Source organism: Diabrotica virgifera, chromosome 8, assembly GCF_917563875.1.
Source record: "Diabrotica virgifera virgifera chromosome 8, PGI_DIABVI_V3a".
Taxonomy (NCBI): Eukaryota; Metazoa; Arthropoda; class Insecta; order Coleoptera; family Chrysomelidae; genus Diabrotica; species Diabrotica virgifera.
This window is the reverse complement of record NC_065450.1, coordinates 195,457,587-195,483,030: the sequence shown is the minus strand read 5'-3', so window position 1 is coordinate 195,483,030 and position 25,444 is coordinate 195,457,587. Positions and strand designations below refer to the sequence as shown.

General features: G+C 31.8%; 1 protein-coding gene across 1 annotated transcript in view; it reads left to right on the top strand.

Moving 5' to 3' along the window:
• LOC114340030 (cilia- and flagella-associated protein 44) overlaps positions 1 to 25,444 on the top strand; it is a 120,940-nt gene that overhangs the window by 69,794 nt on the left and 25,702 nt on the right. Inside the window, exons 20-23 of the mRNA XM_050659667.1 lie at positions 1,177 to 1,440; positions 8,613 to 8,821; positions 13,709 to 14,130; positions 19,916 to 20,081. Coding sequence (XP_050515624.1) covers positions 1,177 to 1,440; positions 8,613 to 8,821; positions 13,709 to 14,130; positions 19,916 to 20,081 — 1,061 coding nt within the window. The remainder of the gene's footprint in view (positions 1 to 1,176; positions 1,441 to 8,612; positions 8,822 to 13,708; positions 14,131 to 19,915; positions 20,082 to 25,444) is intronic.

Below are 25,444 nucleotides of genomic sequence, written 5' to 3'. Positions count from 1 at the left end.
GAAAACAGGAAAAGTGATAAAGTGATTTTTTAATAATATATTGTTATTATGAAACGCTTACAATTTTGAACATCTTTAACAACAAAATACTTGGATCACTGAATATATCCTGGTGTATACTTTGCTTGGATCTTCCATAAATAATAAACATTAAATAACTTTGTATTAAGTTCACGTCTTAAATCAATTATTTATCAAATACACTATCAATATTATTTAATCAACAACTCAAAATATTCCCGATGCCATGTCAAATATTTAAAATTGTCACTGTCTGACTGACAATATGCTGACAATATTCTATTCGGCTGAGTGCGTTGTATGACAAAGATAGATTTGGAAAATATTACCACGGACATTGTGTTAATTTTTTTCGAATCCTGAAAAAACCAATAAATATTTTTGAAAAATTTAAACGCAGAATGAAAGACTAAATTATTACCGAGGGCCGAAAGTCCCTTAGAATAAATAAAAAGTTTATTTTGAATGAGATCTTGGAAATTAAAAATCACACTAAATTTTCTCTTAGTTTTTCACCCCTGTAACTTATTAGAATAAACATTATAGAAGTTCTCAGGGACTTTCGGCCCTCGCTAATAACGTGATCTTTCATTCTGCTTTTAAATGTTTTAAAAATACTTATTAGTTTTTTCAGGATTCGAACAAAATGAATCCCATTTGAATAGCATTGGAGCAGAAACTACGTACCCATCCCCTTAACGTAGATTGTTTCGTCTTCAATCGTGTTCTTATTGACAATCATGATTTTTGTTTGTTTTTGTGTTCAGAGCCATTCCATACCTCTCGCAGTACTGCGTATGCGATCAACCCAAATTTGCAGCCTTTTTCTGCTATCCGCAAGGAGTAGGTATATGTATATAGTCTGCATATCTGAGATTATTCACTAGTGTTCCATCAATTGATATGCCTTCATTGATGTCTTCTAGTGCCTCTTTAAACATTTCTTCTAAACACATATTAAAAAGTAGATGGAATAGTACACATCCTTGTCGTACTACTCCTCTTATTGGAATCTCTTTAGATTCTTGTTGGTCTACTCTAATTATGACTTTCTAATATCGGTATAAATTTGTAATTCATATCCTGATATATAGGATGTGAGGGATTGAATAAAAAATTATTATCGACTTAAATTAATTAAATCTCTTTTTTTAGCAATACAACCTGAGGCACAGCTTCATAAAGAGTGTCTATGACGTAAGAGATTTGAAATACGAAGCCATAGACAAACTTAAAGAATACAGAGAATATTTGAAAGAACTACATGAAGAACTACCTGTAAATCTTCATCAATTTGGGCCGAATATACCCGATTTAGACCCCAATGAGTTTCCTGAGGAAAAGTTAAAGCCTCACGTTATACTAGAAGAAAAGGACGAGTCTATCGAGAGTGGGTACATTCTAGAAGAATATGTACCTGTAAGTTTTACTAACTTTTCTTTCTAAATTTTCAAAAAGTTGATTTTTGTTTTTTTAAGTAAAAAAATTCCTTAATATCATAGAACTACTGTCCTAAAATTGTATTAAGACATTCGAAATAGAAACATGATGGTCTGTTGGTCATGCTGGTCATGCTGGTCTTGACGGTCCAGTTGGCTGGGGCTCAGTCTATCGACAAGTTTAGTGGATTTGCGATTTGCGGTCGCTGGTTCGAGCCTCAGCTAGGTCATGAAATTTATAGAAGGCCAACGCCGTAGTATAAAACTCAATAGAGTCTACGGCTTGGTCTGGATAAACTGGCGTCGGATCGGCCTATGGAGGAGCGGTACGGCAAGGGATAAGGGCTTGCGGCTTGGTGATACTCCTCCATAGATCCCTACCGAAGGGCGTTGACGCCTAAGAACGGTGTATACATACATATAGCTGTATTTATAACGGAAACTACCTGAGCTAATGCTCGTTTTATACAATACCGCGTGCGAAGCCTCACCTGTGTACCTACAACTCGACAGTGGCTTTTTAAAACTTATAAAGTGAGCACCTGTTTTATATTATTGAAATTTATCGAAAATTATTGTTCTGAAAATCAGACCAAATACCTGGATCTGGTGGTCATTCAGTGGCGACGCTTGACTTTTTCTAAAGTGTTACCAAAACCAGCCGTAAAAAAATCTTTTAAAAAAAATTATTTTGAACCTCCCAAATATAAGTTTTTGTTTTCAATCTTGTGTATGTTTCAATGTATGTAATTATGTCTAATATGTAACAGGTATAACAATAAATATGAAACAAACTAAACATTATTCTACCATACAATTAACATAAAATATGAACAAGTAGGAAAAAGAACAGATTTTGAAAACTATTGTTTATATTTTAATTCTTCAATTTTCAATAATCTCATTTTTTTTCTTCAAAATTATATACAGGGTGATTGATTAGTAGGGTAAATCTCAATAGCTCCGCTATAGTAATAGATAGCAATAAAAATTAATAACAAAAATTTTAGCCACCTTTGAGCTTCACATTACAAAATTAGTTAGAATGTTACAGGGTGTTCGATAACACAGTGGCAGACCTAACTTATGTTTTTTTAAATGAAACACCCTATATTTTATTTTATATTCGAAATCCTGTTAACTTCTCCATCACAAAAATATAAAGGTTTGTAATGTTATACAAGGTATTTACAAAGTTATAACCAATTTTGTATGAAAATCGTAACAAGTTCAACTCCCTGTATAAATAAAAACAGTAATGGTTTATTAATGCCATATTTTTTTATTTATTGTCAAAATTTTTAAGAATTATTGATATTGCTAATTTTCTTTATATCAAATACAGGGTGAGTCAAAACGCAAGTACATTATTTTCTCAGTAATGTTAAATGGAACACTCTGTATTTTATATCATTATTGAAAAGTAACATTAACGTACTTTAATTTTTATATAACATTACCTATGCCCAAATTTATTAGTTTTCGAGATATTTTCATTTTTCAGAGCAAATTATTTTAGGTGTTTAAATTTATCTAAATTTTAAGTAAGCCATGACTGAATTGACAATTGAAGATTACCGATTATCAATCCGATACCTAATCAATGTAACACTGTAGCAAACAAAGAAATAAAAATAATTTATTAGTAATACATTTTACAAACAAAAACACAACCACTACATGCAACATTTTTGAAACAATTGAAAACTATCTTTTTATGAAAATGCAACAAATAAACAAAGAAAATTAGTAATAAATTTTACAAAAAAAACACACAAAATACAATATTTTGTGAAGACAATTAAACACTACTTTTGTATGTAAATGTAACAATGTAACAAATAAAGAACGAAACATAATTTATCAGTAATACATTTTACAAAAAAAACATGTTTGAAAAAATTAGAAGCTACTTTTAATAAAATATTTTTAATATTTAATTACATAAGGTGTTCAAAATTATCTCCTAACACATTTATGTACGCCTAAAAATGATCATTGAATGAGCTACTTACTCTACGGAGCATTTGTACATTAACACATCGAAATACACTTTGTATTGTATTTTTCATCTCATCCCTTGTTGTTGGAGGTATTTTATAAACTTCATTATTAACGTAACCCCAAAAAAATCAGTCCAGTTTATTAAATTCTGGTGATTTGGGTGGCTACGCTACTGGTCCATTGAAAAATGAAAATATCTCGAAAACTAATAAATTTAGACATAGGGAATGTTATCTAAAAATTAAAGTACGGTAATGGTACTTTTCAATAGTGATATAAAATACAGGGTGTTCCATTTAAAATTACTGAGAAAATAATGTACTTGCGTTTTGACTCATCCTGTATTTGATATAAAGAAAATTAGCAATATCGTCCATTCTTGAAAATTTTGACAATACGTTAAAAAATATGGCATTAATAAACCATTGTTGTTTTGCTTATTTTTATTTATACAGGGAGTTGAACTTGTTACGATTTTCATATAAAATTGGTTATAACTTTGTAAATACCCTGTATAACATAACAAACCTTTATATTTTTGTGATGGAGAAGTTAACAGCGTGGTAATAGCGTTAACAGGTTAAATATAGCGTGTTCCATTAAAAAAAAACATAAGTTTGGTCTGCCACTGTGTTATCGAACACCCTGTAACATTCTAACTAATTTTGTAATGTGAAGCTCAAAGGTGGCTAAAATTTTTGTTATTAACTTTTATTGCTATCTGTTACTATAGCGGAGCTATTGAGCTTTACCCTACTAATCAATCACCCTGTATATAAAAAAAATATATACAAGGAGAATGACTTTTCAAGTAGTTGATAAATTACGCAATACGCAGCAACACTCTTCCATGTTTAAATGCACGCACACTGTAATCTGTAATAGGTACTAAAGCAACGTTACCAATACTCAAAATGGTTACAATACTGATATACACAGCGTGCCCGCGCGCCGTCTCTTAGAGCCGTCGCTTCTTTAAAATTTTCAGAAACGAGCTATTTAGTCCCGCGTGATAGCGAGGTTCCTTCTTCCTCTTGCGTTGCCACTGCTAGAATTGGTAACAGCATATAATAGCGTGCAATGGATTCACATATCTCGCCAATATTTTCTTGCGTCTAGTTGATTATTTACTGAATTAGGTAGATACCATTAACAAATATTCCTGTTGGTAAAGAATACCCATGAACGATCATATCAATCACTTATTTTGTATTTGCTGTCTTTTTCTATAAATAACAAACGTTTGTTATAGAAACTTGTTATAGAAAAAGATAGCAAATACAAAATAAGTGATTGATGTGATCGTTCATGGGTATTCTTTTATTTTTCCGACTGTATATAAATTCCTAATATCTTTCCGTAGTGACGACGCTCGCGACTTCAATGCTTTTTCTCCATCCAAAAAGAAGTGCTATACCTATTATATACGCGTTGCGTGCGTCCTATATAATTTATATACAGCGCTTTTCCGCTAGAACTATCCACCTTAAATAACTTTTGAACCACTGATTTTTAGAAAAAGCGCAAAAACACATCAAATAATATTTGAAGGGGTCATATTTAAGCTTGCTAAGAAAGGCACCCCCCTTATCATGTCTTATTTTTTTTTTAATTACTTATTCCCCCTTTTACTTTATCGTACTATATACGTAGTATAGTATAATATTACTTTATCGTACTATATACGTAGTATAGTATAATAGATAAAGTTATAGGATCGTGCAAAAAAAAATTTTTCAGATTGCACTTTTTTTCGACGTTTTGAGTCCCCCTGAGTCTAAAAAGCAAATAAAAAAAACATGTCGGAAGTATGTACGTACGTATGTCGCCACCGCCCAGCAAAAACTACCAGACCGATTTTGATGAAATTCGGTATGAGTAAGTTTAAGAGAATTTTGTCGAGAAACTAAGCTTCTAAAAAAACCTCTCAAAGGGGGGCCGAGATAGGGGGGTTATTTAGGGCCCATTTTTGCAAACTTTGACCGAAATAAATGAAATTCAACTCAAAGTAAGCTCATCGATAGGTAAATAAAAATACGGAATTTGACGTTTCCAAATTCAAAATGGCGGCCAACATGGCCGACCGCCCACCCGACACATTTCCCTACCTATCTAAAAACTTGTTTAAGATAAGTTTAATTTGAAAAAGACGTTATATAGCCTAAAGATGGGGTTATAGGAGGAATATTATCGTTTTTCAGAAAAAGTTAGGGGTTGCCTATATTTAATGGGTCAAAATTTGACATAAATTTGAACTAGATTTTCTCAAAAATGGCTCCAAGGAATTTTTTATTTTTTGATATATTTTTGATATCCTGTCGATAAATTGAATGACATTAGTCAGATTCCTTAACTCCCCATAGGAGGGGAGTTATGACTTTTTAATAAAAAAATATTCGAGTGCCCGTAACTTCCTTCTTAATAGAAACTAAAATTTGAAATTATGCAGACATATATGGTACTTTTTTATCTATTATCGCAATAAATTTTACCAAAAATATGGCTTCCGGTTGAACCGGAAATGAATAAAAAATCTTATTTTTTTTAGATATGCCCTGTATATTTATACATATTTTGAAATAATGCAAAATTACCTTTCTAATGACATAAAATTCATTGCTGCAGCTCAAAAATTCGAAAAGTTACAGTAAATAGAAATTTTGCTATAATCTTATGTGTGTCCTCTCTCAAGCGATCATAGCAGAGCATTATTGTAGGGCAGTCAATGAGGGTATTTGGCTCCGAATTCCATCCTACTACATTGAGGTACTTAATATTTTCACAGTAAGTAGGGAATAGCTCAAGAAACAAAATCTACCCTATATACTAGGGCGCTTTTATCTTGGGGCGGTTCCCACTTCTTCAAGGGGGTGGAAAATTTGTTGGTCAAAATAAGCACGGAAGTGACTAAAGAACCTATTTCTAAGCAAAAACTGGTCTATACTTTTTTTTTGAGAACTCAATAGTTTTTGAGTTATGCGTAGTTGAAAATTGGCCATTTTCATTGAAAAAGTACACCTTTTCGGACGGATTTTTTGTGAATACCTTAAAAACTATGCATCGAACTAAAAACACTATATAAAACATTTTTTAGATTATACATAAATAATAAAGAGATTCGTTCCTTCGTAAATGTTCTATTTATAATACAAAAAGAGATATGGTAGGTGAAAATAGTTTGTTTTTTGGTGCATGCTCAAATTGGTGTATTCAACTTGAAATAACAGAGGAACGGTAGGTTTTAGGTGTATAATGCTATCAACACCTTTTGTAGTGTTTTAAAAGGCCTTTAAAACGAGCACCGTTAAATGTCGGTTACATACAAACTAAGCGAGATATGGTGCAAAAAATTAATGGGTAATGTACTTTAAGGAAAAATGAAAAGTATATACATTTAACTCCCCATCCACCATAATTTAAATGCATTGTTTTTCTTTTGCAATACCTTTTAATATAGTGTTATTTCTACTTTCAAAAAGTTGAACGGGTTTAAAATGAATGGTTTTTGTAAAAAATGTGATCAAATTATAGACTGAATTTTTAAATTTTCTTAAAAATATTCCTTTTTCTCCATGTAATTCGAAAATAAAAATATTTCACCCCTGAGAAGTGGTGGGAACCGCTCCTATGATAAAAGCGCCATAGTATATAGGATAGACTTTGAATTAAGAGCAATCTCTTTGAATTAGGAGATTGGGCTACTCCCAAAATTTCATTAAAATCCATGCAGTAGGATAGAATTCGGAGATAATATCTTGTTCTTAAGCTCGCGCATTCACTGGCGTAATCGAAATAGAATGAAATGCAAATATTGTAAACTATTAATTTCTCAGAAAAATGAACTAATTTGAAATGAAAGTATGACTATAATATTCTATTGATTTTTGCAATAATCTATACATCTATAGTGTGTCCCCGAAATATGGCATCGAACATTTTCTCAAATGCAGGAATTAATGATGCGTAGAACCATAAAATACTTTCAAGTACAGAAGGTGTTTCTAAAATATTAAAATAACGAGTAATTTTTGTTATTTTTATAGAATGCCAGTATCTAGTACCATAACGATAATAGATCGGTACGAGAAAGTTCTCGGGCGGCCTTTCCGTCCAGCGTTTTTTATTTTATATTTGGATTCTCCTTTTTGTGCTGATTTCAAAAATGTATAATACATTCGGCTTGAAGTGATTAGTTTATGAGATTGATCATTTTTCTTTTGACAAGATAGTGTGTCTCTCACCTTAATTGACTGTAAGGGTAAGAACAGAACAAGTGGGTCGCGGTGGAGGTGGAGGTCGCGGTCGATGTCGATATCCATGTAAAACAAACACATTGTAGTGAATGGAAGATAACAGAGCAGGTAAGTCGCGGTGGAGGTTTAACGCGATGCCATCCAGGTTTACATCGATGCTTTGGAAAATAAAATGAGTTTGTTTTACATGGATGTCTACTGCGCGACCTACAAGGATGCTTCCCTGTGATTGGTCCGTTCGAAGCCAAGTTGTCATTACCTGCGCTATCTCAGTTGATACTTTTTATATAATCCTTTTTTTGTATTCAATTTATTTTTGAATTTCTAAAGTAATTCAATTCAGTAAATTTTTGAAATATGAAGGAGAATCTGATTATTTACAGCTGACATTTTATCACTATCGTCACTTGACTGACACAACGCCGCAAAAGCACAGTCTTTTTGTCAATAAAATTTCATTAAACTACATCACTTGATAGTGGCTCTAGCTCGACTGACATCGCAGGTGACCTGTGACCTCCTTGCTATGTGCTGTCGACATCGACCGCGACTTAACTAGTTCTGTTCTTACCCTAACAAAATAGGTTCTAGCATAATTTAAACTTTTTAAATGTTGAACCGTACTATTTGTAGTACCTTGAAAAACTTTTTGAAGGTACTACAAATAGTTTATAAGTTTTAGAACCCAATTGTCGAGTTACAGCTGCACAAGTGAGGCATAGCGCCCGTTATTGTTTACAAACGAGTGTTAGCTCAGGTAGGTACCATTATAAATACAGATTTAACTTCGTTTCTATTTCGAATTTCTTAATAAAACTTTAGGACAGTATTTATATAAGGAATATATTATGTATATATATGTAGGTATGTATGAATACATACTTTTTCTTTATAGGAACCAACTATACACCAAAGAGAACGACAACTATTGCCGCAAAGAACTACATATCCGAAAATAAACAGTGACAATATTTTTATTCCGACGTATAATTCCAATGAAATCGCGAACGTACTCGAAATGGATTTTGATAATCTTCTAACCAAATATTCCGACGAAGTTGATACACCGATGGAATCAGAATTAAGAGCTAAGAGACTGACCAGGTAAAATTTGGGACCCTTTATAATGTATGTCGACTTGAACATCATTATCCTGATACTGAAACGCTAAGAAATCCACGATTTTGTCAAAATTACTGTGCCATACCGTTATATTCTTTGCTTTGGTCTTTCAAGAGATCTTTAAAGGCAGAGATCTTTTCAGCCTCTTAGTCTTGCCTTATATATCCACCTGAACCTTGTATTATTATTTTTTTTATGTATTATACAGTATGGTGCAAATGAAAGCAATACATTCGTAATTTCGTAATTTTTTGGCATATTTATCATACTAGTGACATCATCCATCTGGACGTGATGACGCAATCGATTATTTTTTAAATGAGAACTCATTAGAAGGGTTATTCAATTCTCTATTCAGTAATATAAACATTAATATAATTATTTATACAGGATCCCCAAAATTTTGTTTAAATCAAATTAATTGACACAAAAAGAAAAATGTATGTAATTTATTTAATTCAAAATACATCTTACTGCTGTCATAAAACAGCAAAAACGAAATTTGACAAATTAAAATTGCTTTTTGCTTAAATTAAATGTTCAAACTGCAAAGAGGCAGGTGAATGGCAGCTTGAACATTGAATTTAAGCGCAAAGCAATGTGTATTTGTCAAATAAACCTTTTTTTCTGTTTTCTGACAGCAGTAAAATGTATTTTTAATTAAATAAATTAGGTACATACATTCTTGTTTTTGTGTAAATTAACTTACTTAATTAAAAAGAAATTTTTGAACACCCTATATTCTATATAAATAATTAAATTAATCTTTATATTACTGAATGTATAATTAAAAAACCTTTCAAGTGAGCAATCACATGACCCCTATTCTCATTTAAATAAATAATCGATTACGTCATCACGGCGATGGATAACGTCACTCGTATGATGTATATGTCAAAAAATCATAATTTAAAAATAAAAATAGCCCGTTTTCAGGATTATTTCAAGTCGCTGGTTTACGAAATAACTAATTTATGTTGTTCTGAAGCTATTTTCTTGTGGCATTTTTATAATCAAGTATATTCAAATGGGAAATAAGTCACAATTTTACCTAAAAATGATTTTATTAACGTTTCGACGCCCCTAGTCGGGTGTCGTTGTCAAAATACAAAATAATACTAAATAAACAAAAATGTTGTTGCTTAGTAAAAAATTCTTCTAATAATTTATTTAATCTGACTCATTTATATCGGCAATTCAGACACGTATTATACATTTTAAAGTAGACGACTTTAAAATTATATTGCCAATATTGATGAGTTGCGTTCCTGGGACGACTTTACTAAAAGATAGTTCATTCGATTACATGAAATCAATCCCAACTCAAGAATATCCGCCACAAAAAATCATAGCATGTGACCTGTTTTTAAAAAGACAACCAAATGCAACGGTGGCAATGAAATTCTCGCGTTAGAGATTCCATAGTAAATCACGAGGGAAAACCAGGAAAAACCTCGTGATACTATCCCGACATCGTAAGTATTTGGGTTTACATTTAGTTTACTCTCAAAACTAATACCAAATTCTGACTTGATATTTTAAATTTTAAATAATACTAAAATACTAAATATGTACTAACTCGATATGTTACTGATTTACTAATTGTGGTATTTTCTTTCTATTGACTTCCTCCTTTAATATGGGTAACTACATCCTACTGCATTCTACCGAGGAATTTGCGACACAATTGGTTTCATTTAGCATAATTAGAGCCGCTTCTTTGATTTTTCTCTTTTTACTATCTGCTTCTTTTAGGACTATACTTGAATCTCTCCACTGAACTCTATGTTCATTATCCCATGCGTGTTGACATATTTGAGATCTATCAAATTTGTCCCAGGAACGCAACTCATCAATATTGGCAATATCATTTTAAAGTCGTCTACTGACGATTATACGTGTCTGAATTGCCGATATAAATGAGTCAGATTAAATAAATTATTAGAAGAATTTTTTACTAAGCAACAACATTTTTGTTTATTTAGTATTATTTTGTATATTTTGACAACGACACCCGACTTGGGCGTCGAAACGTTAATAAAATCATTTTTAGGTAAAATTGTGACTTATTTCCCATTTGAATATACTTGATTATAACTAATTTATTTCTTTCATTTGCACCATATACTGTATGTTTGTCTATTGTGCGTTGCATATGTTTATTGTTGGTATAGTCTTGTTGTTGATTTATTCTTTTAATAATGCCAACCAAAGCCTACTACATTCTGCTCATCGGTTTGCTACACATTTTTCTTGATTAAGTAGAATGAAAGATGCTTCTTTGATTTTCTAAGTCTGTTCTTTTCTTTTCCAAGTCTGTTTTTTTCTTTCATGATTATTAATACATTTTTCCATTGTACTCTGTGTTCATTGTTCCAGGCAGGGCCGGCGATAACGGGCCTGCAAGGGATGCACTGCCGGCGGTCGCCCCTGTTTGGGGGGCGTCAAAATGAGCTTTTTTTCTGCTGGTGTTATACAAAATACTAATTTAAAAGAAACAGAAGGGCGCCTATTGTAGTTTTGCAGGCGGGCGCCTTATACCCTAGTACCGGTACTGGTTCCACGCATGTTTGCATATCTGTGATTTGTCGAAGTCTCTGTTTTTGATGTAGGTTTCATGCTCATTATGCCCTCACAATTAGTGGTCAAGTGGTTTCTCCCAATAAAGATTGATACATTCACAGGTTCATATTCATCTTATAGATGCAGTTTTTTATCTTTCTTTTATGTTGTTAGGTTTAGTATTGGACTGGATAGATCTCAGTGTATTGTCCTATCCTTTTAAATTGTTCTGATAAGCCCTTTACATAATTTGGTATTGTTGTCACCTTTGAATTCCTTCTTGTGTTTTGCTTTTGCTTGTGATGTTTTGTTGATTCCTTTCTTCAATGTGAAATTTCTTGCTTGTAAATAACAATGGCTAATCATTTTTTGTCAAAAGCTTTTTGGGGCTCCGCATACCTAGGTATGGTGTCCTGCTGTAGTGTGGTGTTGGTGTTCTTCTTTGGTAGTCTCTCAGTTATTCCTTAAATTTGTGCAGTGTTTTATAAATTTTGGTGGATCCTTTTTTAATTTTGTGTAAGATCCATTTATGACCAATTCTTGAATTTTCTCCTGATATTGATCTCCCTTGTCAGCTGGTAATAGAGCTTTGATAGCTTTGAGTTCCTTTTTATTAATATGTGCTTTTAATTTTGTGCTTTTCTCCAGTTCCTTTTTGCACAATACTCTATATTCTTCCTTCTTTTGCGTGTATTGATATTACTTGTCATACTTTTATTGCTCTTACACTAATTACATCTAATATTTAGAAAACTTTTCTTTCAATCCACCACAATCGCGAATATGAATAGAACAATAGAAGAATTCAACCAAGTTATTGAGGAGGGTAAAAAAGCACGATTACCTCACGATATCGATCTCCCTTGTCAGCTGGTAATAGAGCTTTGATAGCTTTGAGTTCCTTTTAATATGTGATTTTGATTTTGTGCTTTTCCCCAGTTCATTTTTGCACAATACTCTATATTCTTCCTTCTTTTGCGTGTATTGATATTACTTGACATACTTTTATTGATCTTATACTAATTACATCTAATATTTAGAAAACTCTTCTTCCAATCCACTACAATCGCGAATATGAATAGAACAATAGAAGAATTCAACCAGGTTATTAAGGAGGGTAAAAAAGCACGATTATCTCACGATATCGTTCTCCCTTGTCAGCTGGTAATAGAGCTTTGATAGCTTTGAGTTCCTTTTAATATGTGATTTTGATTTTGTGCTTTTCCCCAGTTCATTTTTGCACAATACTCTATATTCTTCCTTCTTTTGCGTGTATTGATATTACTTGACATACTTTTATTGATCTTATACTAATTACATCTAATATTTAGAAAACTCTTCTTCCAATCCACTACAATCGCGAATATGAATAGAACAATAGAAGAATTCAACCAGGTTATTAAGGAGGGTAAAAAAGCACGATTATCTCACGATATCGTTCTCCCTTGTCAGCTGGTAATAGAGCTTTGATAGCTTTGAGTTCCTTTTTATTAATATGTACTTTTGATTTTGTGCTTTTCTCCAGTTCCTTTTTGCACAATACTATATACTCTTCCTTCTTTTGCGTGTATTGATATTACTTGACATACTTTTATTGATCTTATACTAATTACATCTAATATTTAGAAAACTCTTCTTCCAATCCACCACAATCGCGAATATGAATAGAACAATAGAAGAATTCAACCAGGTTATTGAGGAGGGTAAAAAAGCACGATTACCTCACGATATCGATCTCCCTTGTTAGCTGGTAATAGAGCTTTGATAGCTTTGAGTTCCTTCTTATTAATATGTACTTTTGATTTTGTACTTTTCTCCGGCTCCTTTTTGCACAATACTCTTGATAGCTTTGAGTTCCTTTTTATTAATATGTGCTTTTGATTTTGTGCTTTTCTCCAGTTCCTTTTTGCACAATTCTCTATATTCTTCCTTCTTTTGCGTGTATTGATATTACTTGTCATACTTTTATTGCTCTTACACTAATTACATCTAATATTTAGAATATTTAGAAACTTTTCTTCCAATCCACTACAATCGCGAATATAAATAGAACAATAAAAGATTTTAACCAGGTTATTGAGGAGGGTGAAAAAGCACGATTACCTCACCATATCGATCTCCCTTGTCAGCTGGTGGTAATAGAGCTTTGATAGCTTTGAGTTTCTTTTTATTAATATGTGCTTTTGATTTTGTGTTTTTCTCCACTTATTTTTTGTAAAATACTCTATTATTCTTCCTTCTTTTGCGTGTATTGATATTATTTGACATACTTTTATTGCTCTTATACTAATTACATCTAATATTTAGAAAACTCTTCTTCCAATCCACCACAATCGCGAATATGAATAGAACAATAGAAGAATTCAACCAGGTTATTGAGGAGGGTAAAAAAGCACGATTACCTGTGCATCCCCGAGGCAATTTCGTGGACATCTATATCCTTACCCTGAACCAGGAACTCAACATCTTAAAACAATTTGAAGACGGCGAAGACAGTCTTCAAAACAAGGTCAACAAATGCCTGCATCAAGTGCATATGATGGAAGACGATATCGATGTGGAGAAGAACAAAAAGCTGGACATTGAACACGAAATCGAATCGAATCGTTTGGAAGAGGCGAAGATACAGGAGAAGTTTAAGCATGTCACTGAAACTAACAAGTTTTATGACTTTCTGAAAAAGGTGTTTCGTAAGAGATTTAGGCCACCGAAGCAAGCTACAGATTCAGGTGATATTACTAAGCTTTATTTTTTAAACCAAGAGCAGTAAACTAAAAAGACAGATTCACCCCAAGAAAGAAAAATCACCAAATACATCCTCTTTTTTGGTTGATCATATCGGCCTTTGACGGTAATCCATAAATATTATATTATACTAATATGTCGCTAAAGAGTTCTAAAGACAACTGTTTTTGAAGTTATACTTCTTTAGGCGCGTTTGGGAGTAAATTTATATGTGCGCGAATTCATCAAAAGTCTTGTACCCCAGGCTGTGGGTGAAAAAACGTGATATAATTCAGGAATTTTTGAAACGTATCAGGTGTTGTAAAGGACGATGCCAGGAATAACTTATATTAAAATGTGACCAAAAATATTGTGAACTTTTTTTTATTGCGATTTTCATTTGTTAAATTTCCAATTTTTAAAGATTTTTAATTTTGCAGCTTGGGATATTGATTCTAGAGAAAAACTTTGTAATAGAAAGTTGTAGTAAATTAAAAACCTACAATTTGAGCTATGGCAAGTTTAATTTCGTTTATTGGTTATTGCAAAACAGCCTGCGAAAGGTCCAAAATGGCCGTTTTTTACAATTGCGTTATTTATTGTACAAATAATTTTTTTTTATTTTTAAATCTTTAAAATGAAGATCCTTCAATTCCAAACATAAAAAAAATTGTAAGGCCGGATTAACGAATTTGTTGCTTAGATATTATAAATTGTTTATCCCAAGAGGTCAAATGTCGAAGGCTATAACTTTTTGAAAAAAAATCGTAGAGTTGGTGAAACATCCAATCTCCTTCTAAAGTGTTATATTTTCATATTCTGATGTAAATAAATGCGTAAAACATTTTTAAACCTCTAATTTTTGGGTTTGAGAATAAGGGGGCAAATTTCGTTATAAACATTTAGAGCTGAAGCGGCCCTGTACATCCTATGAGTTTTTAACTTACAGCTTATTATTGCTGAAGACAAAACAAAGATTTATAAAAAAAAATAAATAATTTATACGACCAACTGAAGCCGAGCTAAATGTTGGGTTTGAAAATAAGGGGGCAAATTTCGTTATAAACATTTAGAGCTGAAGCGGCCCTGTACGTCCTATGAGTTTCTAACTTACAGATTATTGTTGCTGAAGACGAAACGAAGATTTATAAAAAAATAAAAAATTCTTACAACCAACTGAAGCCGAGATAATTGTTTCTTTTTTTAAATCGTAGTGCCTTTATTTATAACAATTAAGAAATTATTTTACAGTCATTGACTAAAGAAAGACTTATATTATCTTAAAATAAAAATTATTATAAAATATAGTTACATTTAATTATTAAAAATTATTTTTAAAATCGGTGCTTTTGCGAGCGGCCGAATTTTGCAAATCGCCCGGCTCTCTTCAAATCCGCGCGCTTGGAAAATTTTTACGTAACTTTTACCACTGTCTATTTACCACTGTATTTGTTTTTCTTGATAAACTTTATATGTGAAATCTCATTTCTGAAGAAATAATATTACAAAAATGATACATATATATATATATGAAGTATATAACTATATTTTTAATTTTTTCATTGCTATATATCTACATATAATAATAATAATGTTACTTCTTATTATACAATATAAAACTTTTTCTTCTTGTAGTGACTATCCGTTTTGGATGTTGGCGACCATCATGGCAAACTGTACATGCACATTAAATCGGTACTGCTGCTCTAAAAAGATTTGTAGTTGTTGTGTTGAACGACGTACGTAAATTTTCTAGCAAGGTAATCCTTCGCCTTCCTGGTTGTCAGTTTCCAAATGGGGTTTGCCAAATTGCCATGATGGTCGACAACATCCAAAACGGATAGTCACTACAAGAAGAAAAACTTTTATACTGTATAATAAGAAGTAACATTATTATTATATTTATATAACAATGAAAAAATTAAAAATATAGTTATATATTTCATATATATGTATCATTTTTGTAATATTATTTCTTCAGAAATGAGATTTCACATATTATTATAAAAGTTTATCAAGAAAAACAAATACAGTGATAAATAGACTGTATATTATAATGGTAATAATATTAAATTGTTTTCGGTCAAAATTTAATACAAGTTACGTAAAAATTTTCCAAGCGCGCGGATTTGAAGAGAGCCGGGCGATTTGCAAAATTCGGCCGCTCGCAAAAGCACCGATTTTAAAAAATATTTTTATTAATTAAATGTAACTATATTTTATAACAATTTTTATTTTAAGATAATATAAGTCTTTCTTTAGTCAATGACTGTAAAATAATGTCTTAATTGTTATAAATAAAGGCACTACGATTAAAAAAAAGAAACAATTATCTCGGCTTCAGTTGGTTGTAAAATTTTTTTATTTTTTTATAAATCTTCGTTTCGTCTTTAGCAACAATAATCTGTAAGTTAGAAACTCATAGGACGTACAGGGCCGCTTCAGCTCTAAATGTTCATAACGAAATTTTGCCCCCTTATTTTCAAACCCAACATTTAGCTCGGCTTCAGTTGGTCGTATAAATTATTTATTTTTTTTATAAATCTTTGTTTTATCTTCAGCAACAATAATCTGTAAGTTAAAAACTCATAGGATGTACAGGGCTGCTTCAGCTCTAAATGTTTATAACGAAATTTGCCCCCTTATTTTCAAACCCAAAAATTAGAGGTTTAAAAATGTTTTACACATTCATTTACATCAGAATATGAAAATATAACTCTTTAGAAGGAGATTGGATGTTTCACCAACTCTACGATTTTTTTTCAAAAAGTTATAGCCTTCGACATTTGACCTCTTGGGATAAACAATTAATAATATCTAAGCAACAAATTCGTTAATCCGGCGTTACAATTTTTTTTATGTTTGGAATTGAAAGATCTTTATTTTAAAGCTTTAAAAAATAAAAAAATTATTTGTACAATAAATAACGCAATTGTAAAAAACGGCCATTTTGGACCTTTCGCAGGCTGTTTTGCAATAACCATTTAACGAAATTAAACTTAACATAGCTCAAATTGTAGGTTTTTTAATTTACTACAACTTTCTATTACAAAGTTTTTCTGTAGAATCAATATCCCAAGCTGCAAAATTAAAAATCTTTAAAAATTGCAAATTTAACAAATGAAAATCGCAATAATAAAAAAGCTCACAATATTTTTGGTCACATTTTAGTAGAAGTTATTCCTGGCATCGTCCTTTACAACACCTGACAGGTTTCAAAAATTCCTGAATTGTATCCTGAAATCGACCTATTTTTCACCCACAGCCTGGAGTATTTTTCCTGGGCGCAGCTGAAACGTTATACGTGCTCTGATTGGGTAATTACAATGACCTGTCAATAATTTTTCAATATGTCGGTTATGGGTAAACAAATGTTGTGTACACTTGAGTCCACGAGTCTTTACCCGTGCGTCATTAATACCTGGCGAGATAAAACACATACTTTTTATCTAGCATCATTCTCTTCCACGCATGACACTAATTACAAACCAGCTACCGCCTGTTATTAAGTAAAAACACATGTTATTTTTATGAACGATCTAGACTCGGTACATTGAATAGAGATAGGTACAAAAAAAGACGATTGGGGATGTTTTCACATATTTTAAGTACAATTTCTGACGTTTTGGTTTGTTCACTTTTGTGATTGTCAGTTTGTTGAATTTTTTGCTGTTATTTTGTCGAATTTTTGCACTGAAGTTTTTTACAGTATACAAACAGTTGTTTTCACAACTAATTTTATATTGGAGTATGAAATTTTATGGTAAGTTTATATTATTTTACGATTAATTTTGACAACGTACAAAGCTAACCTCATTGACACAGTTAAGGAATGCTTGTGTTTAATATTCCGCCAAAGTGAATAAAATAACAAAAAGAAAATATGTTATTGAATTTTTTTATAAATTGTTTATTTATTTATTAATCAATGATAATAAAAAAATTATTAAGCTACTTCAAATGATGCTGTAATTATGCACAAAAATTTTAAAGCAAAACTTAAATTTGACATTTTATTTATTTGATAACGTCAAATTTTATACTATAACCCGTGATCGGAGTAATAACCACTTTCTGTCACTTGCTGTTGCGTTTAGTAAATTTTCGACTTAATTCGTATGCTTTAAATGATGAGGCACGGGTAAAGACTCGTGGACTCAATTGTATATTAGTTTTTATTGTTGTGAGGACTGAGACAAAAGCAAGTTTATAATTGTAGTGACTTTGTAAATAGTTTTTAAAAGGAATAGGTACGTAATTGTAAATTTTTCAGTATTGTAATAAAAAATTACGTAGGTACCTATTTGGAAAATGTAAAATGTACTTAGCTAGTAGGTAATGCTTTGATTTACATAATTTGATTACCAACAAAATCTGTATCAATATTTTAATATTTTAATTCCACAAAAATCAAACTAATTTGATTAAATTCAGAACTGTCAAAAAGTTTAAACGTTCAGTTGGTCTCTCTTACCACATGACGGTTATGTTTACGTGGCTAAATAGTCAGGTGCTTAGATTTCAAATTATTAGCCAAATATAAGTGGGTTCGATTCCCAATGCAAATTTTTATTTTTTTGTTTTTTTTATACATTTTATGATTGTAAGTATATTAATTATATAATTTGTTTCAGAAAATACGTATTTAGATAAAATTTTTGACATCAATCATTGTTCAGAAATCATTTCTTTGTGGCATTTTTTAACTTCTTACGTGCGTACAAAGTACACACACATTTTTTTTATGTAAAAACAGACTAAAAATCTAAAAATTAAAGGAATAACGCAGAACATACAAAAAATCGCTGATATAACATAACTAACCTATGAAATGCCAATAGTGTCAAAATTTTATGTCAATACTGTCAAAATAGGGCATTTTAAGACTTTGACGTTTATGTCATCGCTGGGAAACAATAAATAATAAGTGTATTCGCAGAACAGTCAGGACCCAAATCACACAACACTTTTTTCTATGGTCAGGACTAGTCGTCGACGACAAGTGGAGCATGCCATGTCTAAAAGTCCGCGACAAGGTCCGCGAACGAACATATTGTATATGTTTATATTTGCTGAGATTGTGTTTCTTAAATTTTTTACCACTTTAATAGTATTTTAATTGTATTTTGCGAACATTGTGTTGTTGATTTTGTGTAGTTTTTAGTTGTAGAAGTACTTGAACGACTTTATTTAGTTTTAAGCAGTGAATAAATAAAGATGAGTGAATATTTTCGAAATTTGTTGGCAGACAATACAAATGTTGCTAGTAGGTACAGTAGTTAGTTATTTAGCATGTTTGTAGGACATTTTATAGCTTTATTATTATATTTAACCATTGTTTTTGTCTCTCAGATCATAACTTATTTAGTTCAGTTGGTTTTATGCTTAAAATGTAGCACTGATCGTAACCGATAAAACTGAACTTTATCACGATTTGTTCGCATTCCACACTTTAAAACAAAACAGAAATGAAGCATATTATCGATTCTTCCAGTAAAAATGTTAAATTAATCCTTGTACAAAACAAAATTACAAATAAACACCAACTAAAATGATCTAAAACACATTAAGAATTCACATTTATGTTTGCCTCCCGCTGTCAGATTGATTTAAAATTGACAGCATGTTGGAATGGCCTATTTTAATAACAGTGGAGTAAATTTGCTTGAGGTTGGACCAATTACAAACAAGCTTTACGGCGCGGGAAATTTGAATTACTCCTCTTGGTTTAAAAACCGACTATAGTGATACATGATTACTATTTTGTGTATAAATATTTAAACATTTTAGACAGCGACTCTGAGTCATCGTCATCGAGCTCTGAAGACACCGAGGAAGACGACAGTGCTAGCATCGACTCCCGAGACTTTGGATTTATCAAACAGGACCTAAACGTGTGCCCTAAAGGATGTGAACAGGCGATATTTGACCTCACTGTAGAATTGAGAGGAAACAGGTAAAATGTGTATACAGTTCGCACGTAAAGTATGAAAACATATAGATAGTCACCCCGTAATATAGTAACAAAATGTTGATTATGTCAAATTTTATATTTTCGACGTTGCCAAATATACAGTTTCTGAGATATACGGATAATATGTATATTTTTAAATGGGACCACCTACACCGATGCAACATAGCATTTTATAATGGCCAATATTGACCAGTAATATGCAGAAATTAGGAAAATCATTTTTCTTTTGTAATTATTTATATTGCTGTATACACAGAATGCACCTAAAAGAAAAAAATTAAAGATAATGTTCAACATGACCACCTTGTCTTTGGAAACAGAAATTTATTCTTTTCTAATCGTTGCCGGAGAAATTAATGCTATCTGTTCGGAAATTCTGTCGTTCAGTTCTTGGATAGTATGTGGTCTATTTACATTTTCGTTTTAAATGACCCCCTAAAAAATAATCTAGAGGTGCCAAATCCGGGGATCTTGCTGGCCATTCTATAGCTCCTCTTCTTCCAATCCAACGATTTGTAAAAGTATTGTCGAGAAACTCACGCACGCGTCGAAGATAATTGCGAGGTGTCATATATTGCTGAAACCAAATTGATCTATTCACGAAATGAGGATTTACATCTTCACGAAAGAGTCTGGCTAATTATGGAATTAACTCCAATTCTAAAAATGCCCAGTATGTACCTGTTGTACCTGTTATGGTTCTTTCCCAAAACTAAGGTCAAATAATGGTATTATTAATAATTCCTGCCAACACATTGATCTTTTGTCAATACTGCGTATGTGCCTCTACCATCATATGCAGTTTTTGATTTGACCAATACCTGCAGTTTTATTTATTGACCGTGCCATTTAAATGGAAAGTGGCCTCATAAAAAAGAATTGGTTGTAAAAATTAGGATTGGTGTTAAATCTATTTAACATTGTGTCACAACACTCCATTCTGCGATCTGTATTGTCTTCATTCCATTCCTGTACCAATTATTGTGTTTACAGGGATGCCATTTTTCTTTTTATATATATATATATATACAGGGTGTAACGAAAATACAGGTCATAAATTTAATCGCATATTCTGAGACCAAAAATAGTTCGAATGAACCTAATTTACCTTAGTACAAATATGCACATAAAGAAAGTTACAGCCCTTTGAAGTTACAAAATGAAAATCGATTTTTTCGAATATATCGAAAACTATTAGAGATTTTTTATTGAAAATGGACATGTATAATTTTTGTGGCAGGAACATCTTAAAACAGAATTATAGTGAAATTTGTTCACCCCATAAAAATTTGATGGGGGTTTTATTCCCTTAAACCCCCCAAACTTTTGTGTACGTTCCAATTAAATTATTATTGTGGTACCATTAATTAAATTCAATATTTCTAAAACTTTTTTGCCTCTTAGTATTTTTTCGATAAGGCAGTTTTTATCGAGTGGCGGCTTCTTTTTTAATATGTTTACATAAAAATTTTATGGGGGTTTTGTTCCGTTAAACCCCCCAAATGTTTGTGTATGTTCCAATAAAACTTTTACTGCGGTACCATTAGTTAAACACAGTGTTTTTAAAACTTTTTTGCCTCTTTGTATTTTTTCGAGAAGGCACTTTTTATCGAGATATTACTTCTTTTTTAATATGGTTCAAAATGTACCTAAAAATGTAAATCATAAATAAATTTTCTTATTATTACCAAGTCTCCATAATCGTACTTTGCCATATACAAGTATTGTGGTGGATTTGAAAAATATTCAAAATATCTCGATAAATACTGACTTTTTGATAAAGTACTAAGAGGCAAAAAAGTTTTTAAAATGTTGTGTTTAACTAATGGTACTACAATAATAATTAAATTGGAACGTACACAAAAGTTTGGGGGGTTTGAAGGAACAAGACCCCCATAAAATTTTTATGGGGCGTCCAAATTTCACTATAATTTTTTCTTAAGATACTACTGCCATAAGAATGCCACATGTCTATTTTCAATAAAAGATCTCGAACAGTTTTCGATATATTGGAAAAAATCGATTTTCATTTTGTAACTTCAAAGGGCTGTAACTTTTTTCGTGTGCACATTTGTACTAAAGTAAGTTAGTTTCAATCGAACTATTTTTGGTCCCAGAATATGTGACTAAATTTATGACCTGTATTTTTGTTACACCCTGTATAACTACGAATAGTTGTTTGACTGATAGCCCTATGAGGACCTTCAACCGTCGACAAAAATGTCAGTTTTTGTTTCCTCTGTAATACTAGGGTGACCACTTTTTGGGAGTTCTCGAACATGTCCACTTTCTTCACATTTATGAATAATTTAGATGCAGATATAAGTGTTAAAAACTATCACAACGTATCTACCGACAGTAAATTATGACTTACCTATTGACAATAAAACCATATGGGCCATTAGTATGATATATGCTGCATCGGCAATAAAAAAACTGTAACAGAAGATTATAAAATATAAAGGTGTTCCTATTTAAAAATACGCATATTATCTGTATATCTCAGAAACTGTATATTTGGCAACGTCGAAAACATAAAATTTTAAATCGCTGGTCCATCTAATGTACAGTTGCGATCATTGAATAGTTTACAGGCTTACGTATCTAGGAGCCAATTTTTTTAATTTTTACCTTGTTAAATCCACCTTTTACGTCAAAGTGACGTTTAATTAAACCTTTAATTTAAAATTTAAATTTAACAAAATGGATCGTATAGAAAGAAGTTTTTTGAATAAAATGGATTATGGTAACTTAATAGGTAACGAAAATAGGGAATTATGGTTTTAAAATATCCATTTTATTTTAAATCTATTTTATATTAAATAATGATAAACAATGTTAAATAATAAACAATAATCTGTGTAATTATTCTACGTTCAGTGCAAATACTGCCCGGAAACGCTTGTCTCTTCTTTAGCTTTTTGAGCTCTGGCAAAAGGAGATTCTCTCAAATAATCTACTAACAACTCATCCTGCTGATCTGTGGAGATCTTCTGCTCCCTTGAACCGCCCAACCTTGCTATAGAGTGATAATTATCCCATCTTTCTTTGATTTCCCATATGCGCATATGGCTCACGTACAAATATGCAGCAACTTTCCTTAGTGAACAACATTCTTCGAGTTTGGCAATTGCTCTTGCTTTTTGCATATCACTCAAATGCATTCTAACCATTTTGGAGGAGTTTGATATCGTTTTATTTTATTTTTTAACACTAGCGAATTTTTTGACTTTGACATTTATCAAATCCGTACGACACTGCAATTGTAGAGTATTACAATATAAAAATTAAGGTGTAAACTATTCAGTGATCGTAACTGTACATAACCAATTTTGTTTTAACCTAAACAAAAGTTTGAGACACCCTGTAGGGAGGAAAAAGTACAAAGGTGAGTCTACATCGAAATGTTGTAGTCTCATATTTTGTTAACATTTTATTTTAATAATTTCTCTGATATCTTTAATAACAAACAAACTAGGCGGTTTTACTCTTTAATATGTGTTTTAACTGACGACATGCGATACGTGAGGAGGTCATGTCTTATCATATACATATATCTATAGTGCGAAAGGAACAGAGTGTTCCAAGAAAAAAATACGTCGTCGTGGATGTGAAGAGAGCTAACCCACATTTTCTCAAAAATGATTTCACTGCAGCATCGCAATCAGAAAGAAAGGTTCCATGTTGTAGTGAAGAGAGCTAAGTGAATATGTTGTTTCATTCAAAATGGAACATTTCCAAAACTTGGAATGTTTCTTTCTGCTCTCTTCACATCCACGACGACGAATATGTGTAATGTACCTCTCCTTATTTAAACAGCCTCCACGTAGACACCAATTCCGTACTTACTCTCGAGGAAATTCCACCACAGAGCCTTAATTAAACAATCTCGTCTATCTTATGTTGTGCTGTGCATACCGCTTACCTGGTCGACAAATAACTCTTGTGCGTATCGATAAGAACTGTTTACGTTATGTGTTTTTCTGTTTTTAAAGTTTTGTTAGCTGTTATTTTTATTGTTAATTTAGTTTTGTTTCAGTTGAAACACTTGTTAAAGAGTAAAACCACCTATTTTCTTTGTTTCTACAGATATCAGGGACATTCAAAAAACAAATTGTTCACAAAACATAAGACTACAATACAATTTCAATATATACCCACACTTGTACCTTGTCCTCCCTACAGAGCGTCTCAAACTTAACATAAGAAAAACATGTCATTTCTTCCACCTACTATAAGTTAAAAAGTAGTTTGAGTATAACTTTTCCCAACTGTGTAAATACCAAAGAAAAATCTAAAATAATAAAAAAAAAATTAGAGAAATCCGTTATTCTGTTCACGAAAAAATCAACTATGAAAATGAGCATAATTTTCTATATATCTAATCCATGTGGTGAGACCGCTCCCATCTGAAAAAAATTCTGATTCGGTTTCTTTGTGGATTCCTATTCAAAAATGTTGCCTTTAAACAAATCTGGGTGCCGGGTGCCAGGCGGAATTTTTGAGCAGAATTTGTTTAAAAAATTTTTTTAAACGAATACAAAAGATCACCTGTTTTGACCCGAAATAGATTTTTTTAGTCATAAATGATGGTTTTGCTTGCTTTCGATTCAGAGGGATGCACACCCGCTGGACAGGCTGTTTCTACCATTGCAGGCGTCATCAGCAGCGTTCGTTAGCGTGCACTCCTCTGAATCGAAAAACAGCCGGACCATCAATTTAAAGGGAATCTGAAAGATAATTCAAAATCCACATTAGGACGCGATACAGCGACATCTCTTAACAAATTGAAGAGTCTCAGATGCAGAATCCACCAAAAATGGTAAATAGTTATTTAAATCTGAGACTATTCGTGTTGAAAGTTCTTTCTGGTACATCCTTAATCTGCGACTTTTTCAATTAATAAGACCGCAGACGACGAATATAGAAAATGAAAAGGAAACGATCACATTCCGTTTTCATTCGTCTAGGAAAAAAGGACAGAAGAGGAACTTTCAGTACTCAAATCCGAGTAAAGATAGAAAAATAATAAATGATGGTTTTGCTTGCTTTCGATTCAGAGGGATGCACACCCGCTGGACAGGCTGTTTCTACCATTGCAGGCGTCATCAGCAGATTTTTTTAGATTTTTTTGTACATTAATTGTAGTTTAAACATTCATTTTTAAGATTATGAAGAGTTTTCGGGTCTATCTTTAATTTAGACCGCCGTTTTTAATTGTTAATTATGCGTGTCCATCCGATTTATTTTGCTTTATTTCAAAAATCTCCTATTTCCCCCTAAAAATATATTTTTTAGATTCTTTGGGATATTCTAAATAAAATATGTTTTTTGTTATTTTTTGA